This window comes from Microtus oregoni, unplaced genomic scaffold (assembly GCF_018167655.1).
Source record: "Microtus oregoni isolate MIOR12 unplaced genomic scaffold, Mior012 000028F_ref0000031, whole genome shotgun sequence".
NCBI lineage: Eukaryota > Metazoa > Chordata > Mammalia > Rodentia > Cricetidae > Microtus > Microtus oregoni.
Window position 1 is genome coordinate 20,337,533 of NW_024543087.1, and position 21,205 is coordinate 20,358,737.

At 44.4% G+C, this 21,205-nt stretch overlaps 1 protein-coding gene across 4 annotated transcripts in view; it reads left to right on the forward strand.

Annotated features, from left to right (window-relative positions):
- The window catches only part of Tmem108 (transmembrane protein 108), a 290,333-nt gene that overhangs the window by 158,552 nt on the left and 110,576 nt on the right, over positions 1-21,205 (forward strand). For 2 of the 4 annotated variants that reach the window (XM_041676741.1, XM_041676743.1), the window contains one exon: positions 987-1,072. In XM_041676741.1, coding sequence (XP_041532675.1) covers positions 1,033-1,072 — 40 coding nt within the window. In that variant the 5' untranslated portion in view covers positions 987-1,032. The remainder of the gene's footprint in view (positions 1-986; positions 1,073-21,205) is intronic. The other 2 variants (XM_041676742.1, XM_041676744.1) reach the window with 1 other exon arrangement.

A 21,205-nucleotide genomic window follows, 5' to 3' on the forward strand; every position in this document is an offset into this window, starting at 1 on the left:
GGAAAGTCGGAGTGATAATATATAAAACACTGCAGACATATGCAGTGCATGTGGAAACCCAGAGAGGTGCTCTCTCCAGAGTCTGAGGAACCGCCTCGCATTGGCAGGATCATAGCAGTTGTGTTTTCTTAGTCATTCTTATCCATATTTTCAGTTAACTGTGATTTCTAAATACTCTGTAAAAGTATCCTTTATAATAATAAATTATTTCTGTTTTTTTTATTTTTAAGTGTTATTTATTTTATTATACTATTTTGTTAGAAACAAGGCCATAGTGTGTAGCTCAGGCTAGCCTTGAACTCTTCCCTCCCTCTGCTTCTATCTTCTGGGTGCCAGAATTACAAGCATGTGCCACCATGCCCAGCTAACAATTCATTTTGCAGCTCCCATTTTCAATGTGAGAAATCTTTCTTGTTTTGGTTTAGTAAACCCCTCAGCAGAAAAGAGATTAGAAAAGACAAAGACCTTTGTTCTTCTTCTAAGACCAGATCGGTGATCTCAACCTTCCTGATGCTGTGACCCTTTAATACAGTTCCTCATGTTCTGCTGACCCCCAAACACAGAATTTTTTTGCTACTTCATAACTGTAATTTTTCTACTGTTATGAATCATAATGTAAATATCTGTGTTTCCTGGTAGTCATAGGCAACCCCTGTAAAGGGATTGCTCAATCACCCCCCAGGGGTCGTGACCCACAGGTTAAGAACCACTAGACTAGAGTGTCATGAGCGCTATAAAAATCCTTCAAAGCCAGGTTCTCACTCTCTGCCCATGGGGTTGTCTTCAGGGATGGGGGTGTTAATATGGCTCGGGGATTTGGTCAGTGGTAATGGCCTAACATAGAACATTATAAATTTAACTGTTTTTAAGATTTTTCTATTTCAAATAGAGCTCTGTGTGCACTGCCAAGCTCACACCCAAATGGAATTCTTCTAATTGGGAATGTGTGGCCCTTGGTGTAACAATTTCTTCTCCCGTTTTCCTAGACAGAATCATGAATAAACTGGAGGACAAGCAGGACCAGATGATACCATGAAGAGAAGTTTACAGGCCCTCTATTGCCAACTGTTAAGTAAGTTCATGCCGCATTCGTTCTTTACCCGGAATGTGCCAAAGCTGTCACTTGCTGAGTGCCAGGATCTTGGTGGAGGAATACTAGGGTTGGGTCGTTTCCCGTCTGCTTCGTCTGCATAAGCCACCAAGCATCAAGTCGCTCTCATGTCTTAGGCATCCGTCATACTGGAGACGTCATTGTAATTCTAGTGTGACTTAGTTCAAAATGCACATCAAAAACATAATCATTCTTTGTTCTGTGGTACAATATAAAGTGTTGCCGCATGATCTTGTGTTGATTTCTCATGAGTAAAAACTGGTTGGTGGATTGTATTTTCTCGATTTTTGACACATGGAACCTGATAGGCTTTGGGGACCACACAGCCTTTTGCTTGGAATTTGATGTGTAGATATGCGTGATTCTCAAATAGTAAGTGGGATCAATGTGGTTTCTTGGGTTTTATGGCAGAATATGAGTATGACTTTCCGTGTGTTGCTCATGCGCTTTTGGGTTATGTCTTAAAGAACCATTCATGATGGTACTGGGGGTGGGAATAGCTACTGAGTTGAATGGAAAACCCAGAGCAGTCCATGTTTTTGATGCTCTGGAGATCTCACTTGACCCAACAGACACTGGCCACTCTGAGTCAGAGCGAAGCCACTGCGTTGGAAACCTTGAGGATGGAGCACATTGTGTCTGTAGAGGCTGGTGGGGAGGTGGATGGAAGACAGGGCTTTCCTAAACCAAGCAGTGCCTGACTTTTGCTGAGTGGATAAAATAAATCAAATGAAAATGATTGAGATGCAAATCACTAGGCAGTCAGCCCGCAGAGTTTCCAGCCCAGGTTAGATGCTGTAGCCTGCAAAGCTCTTTGTCTACACACAGTTTGGGGCCAAGCATTTTAATTGGCTCATTTCGTCTGCTGAATTCTAATCCCAGAAGCTCATAAGGCTAGTTCAGCCTGCTGGACAGTTGCCAGGCTGTATGGGGACCTTCTTCTGTTCTTTTTCTGTTTCCTATGGGACCATAGTTCTCTCTCTCTCTAACTCTCTCTGTCCCCCCTTCTCCCTCTTCCCCTCCCCCTCACTTTATAAAAAACTTATTTGTTAGAGGGGGGCTGTACAGATTGAAGAGGCTATGCCATAAAGACATGAGTTAGTCTACCTTGATGGAAAAAGAGACCTGTGAAAGATAGGCTCTCCCTGCCCCATCAACACGTGTTATATCTCAAAGAAGGGACGGGAGGCTGCAGGAGAATTGGGGCACTGCAAAACAGCATAGCAGATTTGAGAGGTAGGAAAACTTTTGAGGAATCCCCTGTGCTGATTGTGTGTCCCATGTCTGCCTATTACTTAAAGCCATGTATTATCTGAAAGGCATTAGATAAATTATTCTACCATTCAAAGTTAGGCCCAATGCTGCACAGTGTCTGTTCTTCTAAACGCTAAAAGCTGGAGGGGTCAGACATCACCTGGACCGCTATAGCCACCAATGGTCCATGTTTGCAGAGATGCCAAGAGAATTCTGTAGTTAGGAGGTAGGTCATAACCATCACTAACCACCACCCCCCATTATTGACGTGCATAATAACTCATATATGCTATTGGCATCCAGTTGTTAAGTGTGGTAGTGTGAATGTAATTGACCCCCATAATCTTATAGGGAGTGGCACTATTAGGAGGCGTGGCTTTGTTGGAGTGGGTATGGCCTCATTGGAGGAAGTGTGTCACTGTGGGGACGGGCTTTGAGGTTTCCTGTGCTCAGAATACAGCCCAGCGTCTGAGTTGACTTCCCATTGCCTGCAAGATGTAGAATTCTCAACTATTCCTCCAACACCACACCTGGCTTTTACGTGGGTTCTGGGGATCCAAACTCAGGTCCTCATGTACCCACAAGTGCCTCTTCCTCAGGCTAGTCCAGTCTGGAGCTCGGATCATAATGGGACTCCATAAGTATTTGATTTTATGATCGTTCTCCATAAAAATCTAAGATATCATTAATGTAAGATGCACTGTTATTTTGTGAGCCGCTAAGAAAATGTTGCTTAAGCTTTCACATGCTATCAATTAAACCTCGCCCTGTGGAAACAGGTGCGTGGGTAACATGCATAATTAGTAGCTGGACTGTGGGTAATATAGTCCTCAAGCCTTTGCCACTCCATTCTCCCTCAGGGCCAAGCCTCAGCAAGGCCATCCATAGTCCAGGCTTCCACTTCCGGTGGGTCCTTTGAAAGCTGGGGAGGGATCCGAAAAACTGTGGCATCACACACTGAAGTCGGCTTGTGTATTCTGTCTTCGTGTTTGCTTTGCCTGACAAGTGAGGGGAAATCTTCCCTTAGACTAAAGTCCAGAAAGTGATGTAAATTGTAACGGGCACGACCTTTGGGTCCAAACAACCACTGACCCTAAATCTCGCCTTTCTGATGTTACAGGCAACCATACAGCTACTGAGGGGCATTCCCAAGGTTGGGAGAGGGGGAGCTTCACCCCTCATCCTTTGCAAAGGATGACACTGCCACCGTCTGGTCCTCGCCGCCGTGGAGTGTGGCAGTGCTGGATTCTGGATAAAGAATGAATGAGTTCAAATTCTGGCTCTTCTAATTATTGGGATCAATTTCCAAACAAAACATAGCAATTAGAGCATGCTTCCATGGCTTAACAGCTGCTGGGCCCCCTCTCCCCGGGGCTTTTCCCGCCCAGCAGCTGATAAGTCTTGACCCTTTTAGTGACTGCTATGGGAACATGTTACAACTTGGGTTTCTATTTCTTCCTGGCTTCGTGCTGAGTGTTTGTTTGCTTACTTTTTAAAAAAAAAAAAATTAAACATTGGAGGCCAGATAGTTTTCCCTTCATGAAAAGATTCGCAAGGACTCTCTAGGGATAGGACAGGTCTCTGTATCTCTGCAGTCATTCACATACATCTGAGGCGGAAATGCTGTCCAGTGTGACCCTTAGCATACGCGGTCCTTAAAGGGCTCCTAATTGGTTTAACGCCTTTTACATTATAGGTTGGGATTCTTAAATTTATTCAAGTAAACGGTTCCTTTCTGCCAATGAAATCTTAAGATATTTTTCCACTGTCAGCAATGTCAGTAAAGACTGGAAAATAGCTTTATGCCTTTGACTGCCTCTCACCGTAGAATTGCCAGGGAATATCCGAGAAAAGTTTTTAGAACCCTATTGACTCTAGTAAATAAATCCAGTCTTCTATATGAAAGACCCTCTGCTAAAATATAAGGGAGGAGAAAATGTAGGGTTTGGATGTAGAGGATGTGCTCTGAGCTCTCCCCTATCCTCTGAGCAACTATATAACTTCACAAAGTGCTTTCTCAACTGCGATGCCCAGATGAAAAGTGTAATATCTACCTTGATATAGACTCATGAGACATAAATTAAAAGGGCATAAAATATTCCAGTGTTATGAAATGCCCTTCAAATATGAGCTGTTGCATTGTCAGCAAACAGTAATATTTAGTAAATAACCTTTATTTGCTTAGCAATCTTATTTTAAAGAAAGGAGAGAAATAGTCTTTATTACTCTGTCCAGATGCCAGCTCGGAGGGGTCCCCCTCACTCTACATAAAGTACATAAATTGAGGAGATAGATAGATAGATAGATAGATAGATAGATAGATAGATAGACAGACAGATATCTCTTTGTTTGACAACATTGTTAAAATTTTGGAATTTTCTTCTGTAAAAGAGAAGGTTAAGCAGGGTTTGTTTTGTTGTCATTTTTCAATTTAAAAAGACATTTTCCCCATCAATGCTATATTCATTTGTAATTGACCTCAGAGTTTTCAGAGACATGAGTCACTGGCTATACTAATGTGTGGTAAACATTAGAGATTCTTGAGAGCAGAACCTATGAATCTTCCAAACCCAAGACCCATTGGCTCTGCAGCCTCTCCATCCAGTCCCTCCCTCCCTCCCAGCCCTGCCTCTGCTTGAGTCATTGGCAGCCTTTTCCCTGTGGCTGCTCCTCACTGGGGCAGTTTGCCAGCCTCTCCCCTCCTGGGCTGGTCCTCTCCCACTACAAGTGTCCCTGCAGTGCCTCTCAGGTGAACTTGGCTTTGCTCAGACTGCACCAGGGCACTCCCAGGCACCATGGCTTGGGGAATTACCCAGATAGCAAACCAGAATCATTTCCTGGGTACCTGCTAGAAAACACCCCTGCATTATTTGCAGTAGAAGGTAAATGAGAGGGGAGGGCTGGTTGCTCTGAAGTGAAACACGGCACAGGAATGGTAATGACCAAAATGCCAGCTGCTCTCTTGGAGATCCCTGTGAGGCATAACCATCCCTCCACCCCGAGAGAAAGCCAGCCTGAGGGCCAGCCAGAGTGACGAGGGCAGCTTACCTGACTACGTGGAGACCTAGCTAAGCAGTTCTCACCACAGCAAAGGGGAATTCCTCGGGAGGGAGGAGACTCAGATAAATGGTCAGCTCATTTCGTTCGTATGTTACGGTTATTTTGACCATAAGTGTAAGTGTTAAATGATTGAACTAAAAAAAAAAATGTAATAACTTACATCAATAGACTAGCTATAGAAATTTTATCCAGAAAAAAATAACCCATATTTCAGTTGACTTGATATCGTCAGGATATTCACTTTTCTCATGGCAAGTGTAATAGAGAGAGATGTGAGTCCTGAGGGAGTCCTGTGGGTCAGCTTATCAAAAAGGGTCCCCAGGAATAATGTGTAGAATCATAGAAGAGTGGGCCTAGGGAGGGCAGGCAGCCCAGAAAGGGTGGGGCTTCTGTCTTACAAGCTCTGGTAGGAGACAGCCCATACTTCGGAGTATCTCCCTTATGGAGGCAGAGCTGGAGTCTGTGTTCCTGGGTATGCCAGGTATCAATTGAGTAAGACAAGGGCAAGTCAGGCCCTGTTCACTTAAGCTTGGGGATTCGCATGTTAACATACATGTCGAGTGTTCAGGATGATCCCGTAAACACTGGGCCGTTCTTCTTACTGTCCACATCACCTCTCCCCTCTGCCCTCCCTTTTTTCTGAGTGTAAATTTAGTTAGAGATCACATGTCTTCCATTGCTGAGAACCTGATCTAGAGTAGCAGAGAAGGCTGGTGAAGGTTGGTGATAAGCAGTCTGCCGTTGATGCACCAACTGCACCCCTTGACCAGAGCTGTAGTTGAAATTGCTCCTGTATAGAACCCCTACTTTACTGAAGTATAGTGTTGAATATAACCGGGTAGTTTATTCCTTTATTCCTCCCCTGTGTGACCTACATTTCTTTAGCAATGCCATCTCATAGATGAGAAGAAACTCTTCGGTTGGTGGTGATGGGGACTGAACACAGGACCATGCACATGCCAAGCAACCTTTCTGCCTCAAAGCTTTATACTTATATTTATTAGCCATTAGTATCTTTATTATTGTTTGTAGGGCTGGGGGTTGAACCAAAGACCTTGCCCATGTAGGCAGGTGTTTGGAATCATTACCAATCTCAAAATCCAAATTTCTTCCCACTCTGTGGATCCTTGAAGAAGTTCTAGGTTCAGTAAGATGGCTCCACAGGGAAAGGTGCTTGCTGCCAAGAATGGTGATCTGAATTCAGTCCTTGAGACACACATGGTAGAGGGAGAGAGCTCTCAGAAGTTGTCCTCTGACCCTTACATAATGATGGGCTTTTACACAGACACACACACACACACACACACACACACACACACACACACCCCAAATAAATGTAACAAAAATTTAAATCATGGGATTATGAAAAACAAAATTATTTACAGATTTCTAAGGCAAGTTGCAATGTAACTATGAAGGAAGGAGGAAATGTGCAGATGTTCCTGTGGGGACATCTTGATGGACACACATCCTTATGTATCCAATAAGAAATCAAGACCTTGGCTTCAATGCTCCATGAGACTGAGCTGGGTGGCTGCCAGGTAGTTTACTTTCGGAAGGGAGCAAAAGGACAGAATAAGGGAAGCGTTAAGAGACGCTGTTGCTAAATCTCAACAGACATTGACCAGGGTGTGGCCATTTGCTGCCCTTTTCTCTCATCTTCTGGAAGGAGCTTTGTTTTTTAGCTTATATGGAAATCACATGTTGTCACAGTCAAAGGACAACCCACTAGTAATGGCCACTTGTTAAATGGATAAATAAAGATACAGTGGCCACCCTGAGTGGATAAGCAACCTGGCCAGGCCCCCAGCCTGGTTGACGTGAGGGAAGCAGTTCAAGTGCCTCCGAGGCAGGGTGCATGCTAGGTGTCCTCTCCGGTCCCCTCACCCCACCCCTGACCCGTGCCCAGCCACAGCAGCTTTGTTTCCTTTTCCTAGCGCCTTAGCCTGTTCTCTGCTCATGGCTTTGTGACCGGTCATTCATCCTGGCCTCCCTGTCACCTGCAGTTCAGACCCTAGCCCCACACCCCAGCATGTCACATCCTAGTCTCTCGGCCACCTTGCCCTCAAGTTCCACATGGCATTCAGGTAAGCGATGCTTCTCTTGCCTGGATCTGTTTACCGCTTACGTGTCCCTCTGGACTGTCAGCTAAAAGCCAGCACAAGCTATTTTCAGCCTACAAAAGTGCCTGGCCCTTGGGTGTTCCACCCTGTCCTGGTGACAGTGGCATTAGCAGTGAAGTGAGCTAGACAGAGGAGCAATGGGCAGACTGTTGGATAGTCAGAGAGAAGCATAATCACAATGAATGTCACATGTCTTCCCAGACATACAACACAAAGCTCATTTAAAAAAATTTTCTGGTAGCTGCATTTGAAAAAAAGAAAAATAAACTAAGTGAAAAGAAATGAGTGAAATAAATTCAATTCCAATATCAGTTTCTATTTAACATAATGTGCTATGTCCTTACATGACTCTGATCTCAGAACCCTGACTAGGGGCACCAAGGGAAGGAAGAAAGGACAGACACATGGACAGAGAAGCTGGGATTGGATGGTCTGGGCTCTGATGGAGAAGCTGCAGCACCCAGGAAGCTCAGTGTGTTTATTATATGTAGGTGACAGAGAAATGGGGTTATTGCTTATAGCTGAAGGAAGCAGGATTACATACAGATAACCAAGGGGACAGGGTCAGTATACACAGCTGAACGAGGAGGTGGGTTTAGCTAATCTCATAGAAGCATTCTCTCTAGTGGAGCAATCTGCAGGCCTTAAACATCTAGAAGGCGAAAGTAAGAAAGGCATGGTGCACATTCTCTGTGCATACTGTTGCCCTTTGCACCAGAATCTGAGGAAGGCCTTGTCATCCCTCTGAGCTCTCCCTGGGGAATGTTTCTCCACTCCCATGGGCCTGTGACATCGGGGTCCTTGACAATGCTGTGTTCGTGTCAAACAATGCACATCCACTCAGGACCCCCTTCAGCGCCTGCACTGGTGCATCCAGAATACTGTTTGGGTATGAGGTCAGCACTCCAAAGTACTTAGTCACATTGCCCTCCTCCACGTGCTCATACAAGTCCTTGGAAGTCTCCTGGACAATGTGCAACACATTTCAATTTAAATACTAATTTTTGTCCTAAGTGTTTGGCATTTAGATGTCATAAAATTGTTAGTTGCCGGGGGCGAGGGGATGCTGCTGGGAGCTGGCTCAGACAGTAAAATGCTTTGCCACTCTAGTGCAAGATTCTATCCCAGCATCCCTGGAGAATGAAAGCCTGTATGGTGACTATTATTATTATTGTTGTTGTTGTTATTATTTTGGTTTTTCAGCACAAGGTTTCTCTGTATAGTTTTGGTGCCTGTCCTAGAACCCCCTCTGCTTCCCGAGTGCTGGGATTAAAGGTGTGCACTACCATTGCTTGGCTTGGCAACCCATATTATAACCCCAGGGTTAGCAAGATAGAGACAGGAAGATCCCTATGACTTACTAGGTGGCCAGTCTAGGTAATCAGTGAGCTCCAAGTTCAGTGAGAAACCCTGTCTCAAAACACAAGGTGAAAGGTGATACAATACACCCAGCATCAACAGCTGGCCTCCGTGGGCACATACGCAGGTACTCACACACACATACTTGCATGCACACATACACACACAAACATACATACATATGTTCATATACACAAACACGCATACAGATACAAAATGGATAATTGAAAAAGTAGGTTTTTTAAATGAATTAAAATTAAGGGATATTTTAAAAATTTGTTCCTCTATTACACTTTGGGTCTGTTTCAGTTGCTTCAGACTGTTGCTTATGAAGGCCCCTGCAGCTCCTCCTGCCTTGTATCCCTGTGTGGGGACAGAGTTTCATGCGGGCAGAATCCCTGAGACTGTGCCTACAGATTTTCAACTTCTTGCCTGACAAGTAGAGAGAAAGAAATGGAGAGATCATTTTAAGACCTTGTGCGCTATGTTGTTTAATCCTGGTTTGGTCTAGAAAGGGCAAAGGCAGGGCCCTCACAAGTTATCCAGGGCCAAACACAAAACCTCCTTCTGGAGACATCCCCCAAGGCATAGAAAAGAGATGGACCCACAGAGAGCGCAGGCTGATTCCAGAGGCTTCATACCCACACCATGGAGATCTAGAGGCTTCTCTGCAGCAAGATGGACTTCTCAAGTCCCTATAAAGCCCTGTTCTGAGGAGGGCTTAAGGAGAGGGCTTGGTCGGCCTCACCCCTTCAGGCAAAGCCTTTGCATGCTAGCTCCTCCTGATTTTCCCGCTACGAGCTTATTACTCACAATTCCTAAACATATTGTTTCATGATCTGTAAGTCCCTCAGGAGAAGAACAGGGTCAGTGGTTATGTTCTGAGTCATCAATGTCACAGGCTTCAGTCATGGCTCTAAGCTAATTACAAGATGACAGTTCTCTGCTAAAGGCATTAGCAGACTAACTCTAATTGAGATGTCCAGGGCCACATGCCCAGATGTCCAGGGTACCTGATAGACACAGCACTGTAGCTTGACCAGGCAGAAGTTACCAAGAGTTGAACCTTCCACAGAGAGAGCTTGCAGGAGAGAGGTCTTTCCCAGTGGAACGAACTGTCTAGAATGGAATCCTTAGAAGAAAACATGACTTTAGAATCTTCTTTGTAACTCCTGGGGAGACTAGGAGATTCCTTCTGTTTCCATTTTCTTTTAACACACTATTTTTAAAAGACAGTTCTATGCAGCCCTAGCTGATCTCAACTCAAGGTAGTTCTCCTGCCTCAGCCTCATAGGTGCTAGAATTACAGGCATGTATCCCTCTATACCTGGCTTCTTTGGGGAGAAGATGGGAGGGTTATCTTATGTAGACCATGCTGACCTCAAACCCTCATGAGGCTAGCTTTGGCCTGCTCACACTGCCTTTACCTCCTGGGAGCTGACATTACACCACACCCAGCCTCAACACGCTTTAGTAAAAGAACCTGTTCTGTGTTCGACGCGATACTTGGAATGAAGAGGCATGAGCCCAGCGATGGGGTATAGCTCGGTGACAGAGCTATATACCCTGTCGTATGAGAGAGATCCTGTGTTCTGTCTTCCAGACATGGGCCCTGATGTGAGAGCTCCAAAGCTGGTCTCGGAGACAGAGGTTTCACAAAAAAAAAGCTCTAGCACAAACATCATTCGTTGTTGTCTTCCTCCTCAGACAGAGTGCCTGCTGGATAGCTCTGTGGGAAACTCTAGGATTGTAGATACAAGGGAAACTTTCCACCGTCCAGAAACGTATAATCAAGAGGACAGGTACGAAATAGGAAAAGAAAAGATGCCACATTATAGAATGTAGTTTTTTAAAAAAAGCCATAGATCAAGCCTGTTCTCAAATGCACCTTAGCTGGTGAAAAGAATAACACACGGACCCACTTTCTGATTTTTCGTTGTATGTTTTAATTGGTTCCAAAGGTGAGAAATGGCAAGTATTTTCCCCAAAACCAACCCTGTAAGTGGCAGGAAAAGCCTTTTGTACTTACCAAACGGTTTCCCATCCAGTACACACTCAGGACTGCTCTGGTGACAGGCGTCACTTTATCGCCAGGAAATGCAAGCCAGGTGTGGTGGTGCACATCTGGAAGTCCAGCACGGAGGAGGTGGAGGCAGGAGAATCCTGAGTTCAAAATCCTCCTTGGATATATATCGAGTTTGAGGCCAGCCTAAGTTACCTGTGCCAGGAGATGGAAAGGCAAACCCAGAAAGCCAAGTGTCCTGCTGAAGACAGCAAATTAGGAGGATCTTAGACCCACGTTCTCTGTCTTCAGGCCCAGAATTTTCCCACAACTGCTCCACCCTCCCATATTTCCAAATCACACCCCTAGCAATAGGAAGATTCTACAACCCCCTGAGGAAGTGGGGCTTTTCCTCACAGCTTTGGCGGCCCCAGCCAGTGGACTCCTCCCGCTTCCTCTTGTGGTCTGCATTAGCTGGTTTTAGCAGCCTCTGGGGGTTAGTCAGTCTTGATGTCCGCACCCCATCCCAAATCTGTGCGAAGATACAAGTATCAGGATTGACTCTGAACTCAGATATTGGCTGGGTAATATTTGGCAAAAAAATTATTGAAACCGAGAGGCATGAAGGCATCAGGCCATTTCTTTCATAAGCCGATGAATCTGTAGCTCTCCCCCTCCACCCCGCTGGTGCCATCCTTATGTCTGTATTTTTAGAAATCCTAGGTTATTATAGAAACTGTGAAAAAAAGATGGGGAAAGAAATCTGGCTTCCAGTGTAACATCTGCCTAATTATTTCTTAGATTAAATTTGCCTTCATCCAGCCCTCAGCAGAGGCCACACCTGCCCCTGCTGCTCAGTGGAGCTCCTGCCCTTACCAGGTTGCCAAGGGAACTCCTGGATGATGGGGAAGTTTTGTGTCATTGCTGGCTCTCCTCCTCATCCAGCTGATTCTGGGTACCCATGGGTCTGAGGAGTATAGTGAGGAAAGGGCACACGGAAGGGTGGATAGCTGGCACTCAGTGTGAGGTGCCCCTCCCTTCCCTACCATAGATTTCCTCCCTTTCTCCATTAGCAGGCCAATCTCCATCTGACTCAGAAGCCTCCTCTAAGCTCAGCTCAGAGTTTCCTACTTAGTCTCTGTGGATATCCTCTTCCACAAGGAGTTTGATTCGCTCTCTCATAAGCCCTCGCCACTGGAGGCCTTCCCTCCCCAGAACGCTCACCTAGCACGGTGACAGGGACGCTGACTCTCCTTGGTTCTTTGGGAGTTGCCTCAGCTCAGACTCCACAACTGAGCTGGTGTTACTGGCACAGATTAAGGTTGAATGTTCTAGATGCTTGTGGATATCGTGGATGCGATGTCACCAGCAACACTGTCTGCAACCAGGTTGCTTTCCTTCTGCATGGCCTTAGCTCCTCCACATCTTCAGTGCCCGTCTCCATGATTCTCCTATGACATGCAGCTCGCTAGTCTTTTAGTATGTAGTATTTGAAAAAGCACAAGTAATTTTTCTCCTCCCTCCCTCCCTCCCTCTCTCTTTCCTTCCCTCCTTCCTTCCTTCCTCTTTCCTTCCTCCCTTCTTTCCTGTCTCTTTTCTCTTCTATTTCTTTTTTTAAAGTTTGTGTTCCTGCAGGAAAAGGTTAATTCGGTTTGGTGAAGAGAATGGAAGTGATAATAAATATTTTTATTATAAATAAATAAAGCTATGTATGCTGGCACACACCTGTGATCCCAGCACACAGGAAACCGAGGCAGGAAGAGCGTGAGTCCCAGGTCATAGCAATATCCTGTCTTAAAACCAACCAATTTCTCAGTGTAAAGAAATAGGGGGAGCCAATGAAGAACTCATGGAAGAGGTCATCGCTGAATGCAGAATTATTATAAACAAGCATATGAGCAGATGGAGAAGTTTATGAACCATCCTCACTCTTACAGTGAGAGCTCATGATACCATGAACAGTTTGATGTCACTGTTTTAATTTGCTGTTTAATAAATTTACTGTAATAGCGTAAGAATCTTCAGAGACCCACACTGGAAAGCAGTCTGAAAGTGCTGGTGGTTTGACATTTGAAGAATATCAAACATCTTGCAAAAACCCTTTTATTGACCCCTGGGCTTTCTCTGTTTACTACACAGTTTGTCACATGTCCAGGGTCTGAAATTCAGCAATGGCTCTACTCATTGTCCCTAAGTGTTTATAACAGAAAGACTTGGGAGAAAGCAGCCACACCCTAGTGATGTGTTTTCAAGTTCAGCAAAAGCACCTACAGTAATGAAATCAGCTACTGAGTTTTCTGTTGCCATGACTACTCTGTTGCCGTGGATACTCTGTTGCCATGCACAATAGCCCTGAGCATCCTTTTCCTGCAACTGATGACATTTCAAACTATGGACTCAGCTACTGGAAGCTCCATTTTCTTAAATGCTCTTTTGGCCTGAATATGTTTTCTCTTACGGAACTGGGAACTTTTAAACTCTGAATATGTAAGTGATTAATATGCCTGTGGTAGAAAAGTTTAGTAAGAAAAATAAATTTTAATTTATGAAAAATACAATAGCTATATATATATATATTTAAGCCTCAAAAAATGCCTTCTTGGAGTGTCAGTACAGTAATCTAGAAATAGAAGCCTCGGGCTTGTGTGTATGCAGGCTGTGCTGATGGCAGACTGTACATTATACCCCCGGTTTCCAGCCACTGCATTTGTGCGGTTGGCAGTTGCTCATCAGGAGTGTTTTTCAGTATGTTTTCAGATTTTCAGAAGGGTGTGTAATGGGGATGATCAGCCTACTTTGGGTCTTCCCCGCTTCTGCAAGGAACCCTGAATGCAACTGAGTCACACAATGCATCATCATGAGCTATAACTGGAAGGGGAAGGAGACTTTTTAAAATAGCTATCTCCTCAACCTCGATATACTTTGCTTCTCAGTTTTCTTCTTTTTTCTCTCTCTTCTTGAAAAACGGGTGGATTTGACCTGGGGCCATTGTTTTAAAAATAATAGAGCCGATTCCTGGGGCAAGGAGCCCTGGGCTTCTGTTAGTTTCTGTTGAGGACTCGTATTGACCATGCAGCCCTAACTGGTGGTGGTAGTGAGCTGGTGGCCTTTCAGGACCGAAGTCGGGGCACAGCCAGCGATTTCTATAACTGAATCAAATCGGAGGATGTGCATGCCTGCACACAGCAAAGATCTGAATGCCTTTCTAAGCTCTGGGAGAATCGTACAGTCAACCAGTAGATATTTGGTTGTATTTTTGTTTGGTCGGTCGGTTGGTTGGTTGGTTTGGGTTTTTTTGTTTTTGTTTTTGTTTTGTCAGTAGATCATTGCCAATAACAACACCTAAACCACCATGGCCTAAAATAAAAAATTCATTTTAAAAAAAAGTCATTTGATTTGTTTAGGTTAAGGTGTGTTAAGTGTGTGTATGTTTGTGTGCATGTGTGTACATGTGTCACAGTGTGTTTGGAGATCAGAGGACAGCTTCTGGTTGTCCTCTCCAGCCGCCTGCAGGATCCAGAAACTCAACTAGGGTTGTCAGGCCTACACGGAAGTGCCTCAACCTGCTGAGGCATCTCTCCAGCCCATAGAGGTTTGTTTCTCACTCACAGGTCTCAGCTCTGACCACCTCTGAGGTGCACTCAGGAACTGAAGGTTCTTCTATCTCATAGTCCGGCCTTCATCTGTGCCTGACCTCCATGATCATGACTGAAACAGGAGAGACCGCATTTGTCCCCTCCCTAGCCTTGAGGTGATATACATAAACATCTGCTACGCCATGTGGCTCTGATGGCACGGCCCCCTCCAGGTGCAGGAAAGCAGGGGATGTCTGTGGTTTGGCATCCCCTTACAGGAACAAATCTACTACGAGAGGGAAACACACATCATGAGTAAAAACTTAGTCATTTCTATATCCTTTGCATTAATCCTAAAACTCCAGCTAGAGAGTAACTAATAAAATGAGACAGCCTGTCAAGTGTTGGATTTGTCTGACAGCCTGTAGCATGAAGAAAAATTAAGACCGTCGATGTGTCTCTCAGACACAGCAAGTTCTAATCCGGTTGCCATGGAGCTCCTAAGCACTGTGTCGTTATGATGGCCTCCCATTATGGAGTTCTGTTGCCATTACTGTCATCATCACCACCACGTCTCCTGGTGTGGGTGGGTGTCCAGGAAATCCATGAATGAGTGATCAGACATACCGTAATTTCACGTTTTGACAGACTTGTGAGGGAAATATTAATTTTCTGAAGTTGAAAGGAAAATTGTGAGACATTTCAACTCTGCTGCACTAGGATTGAAAAACCAGGGAATGTGGGGTGAATGGAAGTGGGGCCACTATGTAAGATTATACACGTTGCGCGCTGCATGACATAGGGACAGCCCTTACATTGTGGGGTGTGGTGATGGGTCCCCCTGGAGTATGTGACTAGCCAGTGGAGGACCTGAATGACAATTTCAGTGGAGGAATAATTAGGAATAACAGAAGCTCGTGGTTCTGCCATCATAGCTCAGCTGGTGGCTTCCTTTTGGGCTGAACTGAGGTTAGCTCAGATCAGTCCTTTTCTTGAAACCATCTGTGAAGAAGTCTTGTGTCCTATAGCAACTGTTGTTATTTTCCTGTGGAGAGATGGGAAGTTAAGAGCTGAGAGAATTACAGGAAGGGGAGAAACCATGGAGGGTGACAGACATAGAATCCTGTCCTCTTTAGAACCACATGGATGGATGCACAGCCTCTCTGGCCTCTGATTGTTCATCTTAAAGACAGGGACTTAGACAAGCTCTGTGTGTCCATTGAGGAAGGCAGAGAAGCTCGCTGAAGAAGGTGCAGTTTGCCTAAAAAGTACAGGTCTGTGGTAGCCCATGGCAAGAGCAAATCACCTAAAAGTCAGAAATGCTGGATTCTGATTCTGGCCATGCTAGTAACCTGCTCTCAATCCTTTTACCTGTTGAGCTTTGCTGGACCCACTTAGAAAGCGTTTTCATTTATCCACCAACATTAGGTTTCTAGAGGGAAAGAAGCAATAGAATGAATATCTACTAAAGGAGAATTATCGGATTGGTTATATGCAATGCAATCTGGGTACTCGGACAATGGCTGAATGTATACAAGAGAGGTCAGAACCTGTTAGCACCTCAGTCCGTATGGCTGGATGCCTTAGTAATCCTGTCCTAATGCCAAGGGCCTAGAAGATTCCTAGAGAGCCCCTGATAGGCTCCAGTGTAATGCCAGTGGCAGGCAGCTCAGCAGCAAGACAAGTTGGGTAGGTGACCTCACTACCAAGATGTGAAGGCAAGCCAGCAAAAGCAGAGCATTTCCCTTAGGCCTCTTTAGATCTGGCCATCCTGAGAAGTTGCTGCCTGCATTTAGGGTAGATCTTCTGACTTCAGATAACCTAATCGAGAAAATATCTTCCACGTGTGCCCTGAGCCTTGCCTCAGGGATGATTCTCGTACCATCACAGCACCTACGAAAACACCAAGTAATCTGTAGAGTTGCTCCTTCTGTGTTAAAAGGCATACTGCGGAAAAAAAAAATGGTGGCCTGGGAGTCATCAAGTCTACACATTGCAGTTGTTTAAAAAAATAATAATAATAACATCAGAAAGTGCGTGTAAGTGAAGACAATGTGAGGTCTTCTCCCGTTAGCTCTCCCCCATCATCACTGCTTAGGCAAGTCCTTACCTTTCCTCTTGTGGCCAGGGTCATGCAGAAAACTGAAGCACGGTGCCCCTCTAACCAGCTTTTGAACTCTACCCCGGCTGCAGGAGGAGTCCTCTGTGCCGCTCATCAACGTCACCTGTTCTCATCATTGCCATGTTACTGCTGGCTAGCTGTTAGTCACCTTGACAGATGTGCTCTCAGTGGCTAATGGACGTTGCTCAGGGGTAGTCATTATGCACATGAAAGAATATTTTTAGGACAGTAATAGGTCTGATCTCGCAGAGCTTCTGGTAAATTCTGTAGAGTGTGGGAAGTCGCCCATCAGAAACTTGAAAGACTAAATTATAAAAAATGGTTGCAGCATCAATGGGAGTTCAAGCATGTCTGTGAAGGAACATGTGTCGTTGTCCTGTAAAGGAACATGGAAACGATGTTTGGTAAGTATTTGCAGGCCAATAGTGCCCGTGACAGGGGAAGCCAATGTGCAGGCCCCTCCATGACTGTGACTTTGCCATGACAGAAACCTCCACTGAGCAGCTAGAGTCATGGATAGACCCGCCCTCTCGTGATCTAGGTTTGTAGTCCATGTTAAATAAGCCATTTGAGTAATTCCAGAAAGGAATCTAAATAGAAATAGAAATGGCTTCTGTGTGTAGTCTGATGATCAGCCACCACATGTGAAGAAGCTGAAATTGACAACCCAGCCAAGGTCCCAACCACATCCACTTGAATCTGCATCATCTTGAGACCAACTAGAAATGGGGATTTCTTATTAGGGAGGCATTCAGATTAGCAGCCTCCAGATGGTTATGGATTAACTTACCAAAGTGTTGCCTGATATATAAGGAAACAAGCTGAGATGTGCAGGAGTCCGCCAGATAGAGGGTTGATTGATTGGCTGACTACCAATTAATTATCGGGTACCAAAACATGAACTAGTTTGTATTGTTACAGTCCACTGGTGTCCAGTAAACTACTCTGTAACTGAGTGGCTTAAATGCCCATTTGTTTTTGCTTGGGGATTTTGTGGACTGGGAGCTGGGGGTACAGGAAGAATGGTTTGTCATGTCTGAGTCATCTGAGCCCTCGGCTGTGACCTGGGGACTGCGCTGGTTCACTAGTTGGCTGCGGCAGCTCTCAGCTGCCTTATGTTGCTGTGATTGGGACCTCACCTGGGTTAGCCATCCTTTACCCTTTCACATATGGTGGCTGGTCCCTAGAGTATCTGTAGGAAGACTCTGACAGAACCCAAGTGACAATTGCTCACCCAGCCCTAGAGTGTCACAGCATCGCTTCCATGGCATTCTGGGGAAAGAGACAAGGAGTTTTAACTCTTGAACACTAGCAAAGCTCTGGAAGAGCACTTACTACTGGAAATATTGGCCCGGCCATTCTAGAAAAAGACTAACTGTCATATTATGAAAAAAATAGAAATGAGTAGATGCGAAATGATCTTAATTGATCAGCCAGAACTAATTAATTATGTAGTCTAGCCAGGTGGGTTGGCACATACCTATAATCCCAGCACTGAGGAGGTTTGAGGCTGGAGGATCACTGCAAGCTGAGAGCCATGCTAGTCTTCATAGCAATTTCCAGATCATTCAGGACCACATATAAGAAGGTTTAATGCATCTGTAATTGGGGGGTTTCAAAAAAAAAAACAGAGTAGAGGCTGGGTGTGGCGGTACATGACTCTAATTCCAGCACTGAGAAGCAGAAGTAGGCATGTCTCTGTGAGTTTGAGACCTGGTCTCTGTAGAGTGAGTTCCAGGACAGACGGGGTGACAATAGTGAGTCTCTGTCTCAAAAGAGAAAGGGTGGGAAGAATAATGTGAGGACATAATGACTTGGAATATTTTCTAGAATACATGAAAGATACAAATAATATATGAATGTTCAGATTAAGGTAACAAAGTGCCAAGAAAAGTTATATAACAAGAGCTCCATACTCAAACAGATGAGCAAAATCATCTCAAAACAGTCCAGACGTAAAGACTCCTAACAAAGGATTACCGTTTACACTGATGGGTGACTTCTAATGAGTATTTTATAGTATTGATAGCAAGTGACTGCCAGTTTGGGATTAATGGGCCTGTGAAATAATCTTTTAAGAGATGTGGCAGTTTGAATAGGTATAGCCTCCCTAGATTCATGTGTTTTAATAATTGACCCATAGAGAATGGCACTGTTAGGTGGTGTGTGGCCTTCTTAGAGTAGGTGTGGAGGAAGTGTGTCACTGTGGAGGCGGGCTTTGAAGTCTCATATGCTCAAAGCCATGCCCAATATAGCACTCAGTCTCCTGCTGCCTGTGGATCCAGATGTAGAGCTCTTAGCTCCTTCTCAAGATGCCTGTACACTACCATGCTCCCCTTCCCACAATAACAGTAATGGACTGGACCCCTGAAACTGTAAACCAACATCAACTAAATGTTTTCCTTCATAAGAGTTGCTGTGGTCATGATGTCTCTTCACAGCAAAACCCTAAGACAAGATGAGAGGGCAACAGAAGCAGTTTTGGGTTTTTAACAGCATTTTCACAGATTTTGAAGATTTTGAGTTAAAAAAAAATCTTCCAAAGATATGCTTTAGGAAGAAGAAAAACATTTCCTAGAAGGACAGTCATATTCAAACCAAGTGTGGTGGCATACACGGGTAATCCCAGTGCTTGGGAGGCAGAGGCAGGAGGATCTCTTTGAGTTTGAGGCCAGCCTGGTCTATATAGTAATTTTAAGAACAGCCAGAGATACATAGATGGTGTGGGAGAATTGTCTGTAATCTGTCAATCATATTATAAATAAACGCTGATTGGCCAGGCAGGAAATATAAGTGGGAAAACCAGACAGGAAGTAGAAATGGTGTAATGAGAGCAGGAGAATTCTGGGAAGGAGGAAGTTGATTCCTCCCACTCCTGCCCAGAACACTGAGAAATCCTGTCTCAAATAATAATAATTTTAGCAATGAAGTGTAAGAGTATGAGAGTGAAATCTTTTCTTCATTAAGTAGTATGATAATGCCTGGCCTGCAGAGCTAATGAAAAGCAAACCTATAACATACTATAACTACTCAGAGGAATTTGGAAAACTGAGTCATTTAAGTTTCTTGTATCATTCAAGAAGAGTAGAAAAAGCATTGATTTTTCTTAGACAAGGTAACATTGCCACAGAGGGGGCAAAATTTCAAGGGGACCACTAAAATGGTAGAAATAAGATTTATGAATTCCAAATAGTCAAATCTACTCAAGAGAATAAGAGTAATAGAGTTTTCAGAGCCCTCAAGAACACAATCAAGAAGGGAGAAAATGGGGCAGAAAGAAAGTTGGGTAAATAAAACAAGGCAGAAATAACTCCAAATATCAAAAAGTACAATAAATATAAATGAACCAAACTAACCAATTAAGTGCTCCACCACTAAATTTATAAAACCATCCCTTAGAGTAAAATTAGAAAAGGATGAGAGACAGAAGTTGCTCAGTTCAGCTTACTGAAGACCACAGTTGTGGCATTGCACCCTGGTGGGGGGGATGGTTGAACATAATATCTACAAAGGAAACCATGTCTATATCCGTCAATCCTGATATCAAATGCCTACAAGACACACTCTTACCTGTCTTACCTTTTTGCCTAGGGTAGAGGCAACTGGAAGTCTTTATTGATACCTCTTTTGAGGCCGTGTCTCATAATATTCATGACCTGGGTCTTCTACACTGTATTATCCAGTAGCACCTCTTCCATGACCCAAGATGTCACACTCTGGTGAGGGACGAAGTACTTGTGGGTTGTTGAAGGATTAACTGTAGACTCGTAAACCATCCCAGAGTTGCAGGAGATGAGGCAGCATCATCAAGAATTTATCAAAGTGATTCATCTCCATTGCTGTGGACAGATTACATTCTCATTCTGTCGCCGAGAGTTTATAGCCAGCTTCTGAGTCATTGCAAATGTATTATTAATAATCCTTAGGAAAGCAGGTGTTACCTGGACGGTGTTACCTGATTTTGGAGCGTTGCTTGAACAATGGAGCCTGGCTTTATAATAACTGTGTCTCTGGTAACTTCATCTTCTTGAAACAAAATCTGAAAAAGGATCCTATTTCTCCTTCCCACTCTTTGGCTCTACTTATCTTTCATTTGATAATATATTAAAGCTGGCATTGACAAATTAGGCTGAAGATAAAAACCTTGATCTATCTCAGCCCTCCTTCTCTTTGGGAGTCATTATTAAATAAAGAGAAAAAAGAGATAGACATTAGTAATTGTAGTAATTAGGGTGGCGGGGCTGCATCCCCAGCACCCTGGCTGCCTGGCTAGCTTATGCCCGAAATAACAACACACAAACTGTATTCATTTAATCACTGCTTGGCCCATTTCTATCTAGCCTCTTCTAAGCTAATTCTCACATATTAATTTAGCCCATTTCTAATCATCTGTGTAGTGCCCCTAGGTGCGCTTACCGGGAAGATTCTAGCCTATGTCCATCCTGGGTCGGAGCTTCATCGCGTGCGTCTGCCTGGGAGCTGGGAGCATGGTGTCTGCTCCCGAGAGGAGAGCTGTGGAGTCTGAGCTCACTTCCTCTTCCTCCCAGCGTTCTGTTCTGTTTACTCCTCCCACCTATCTTCTAACCAATGAGGGCCAAG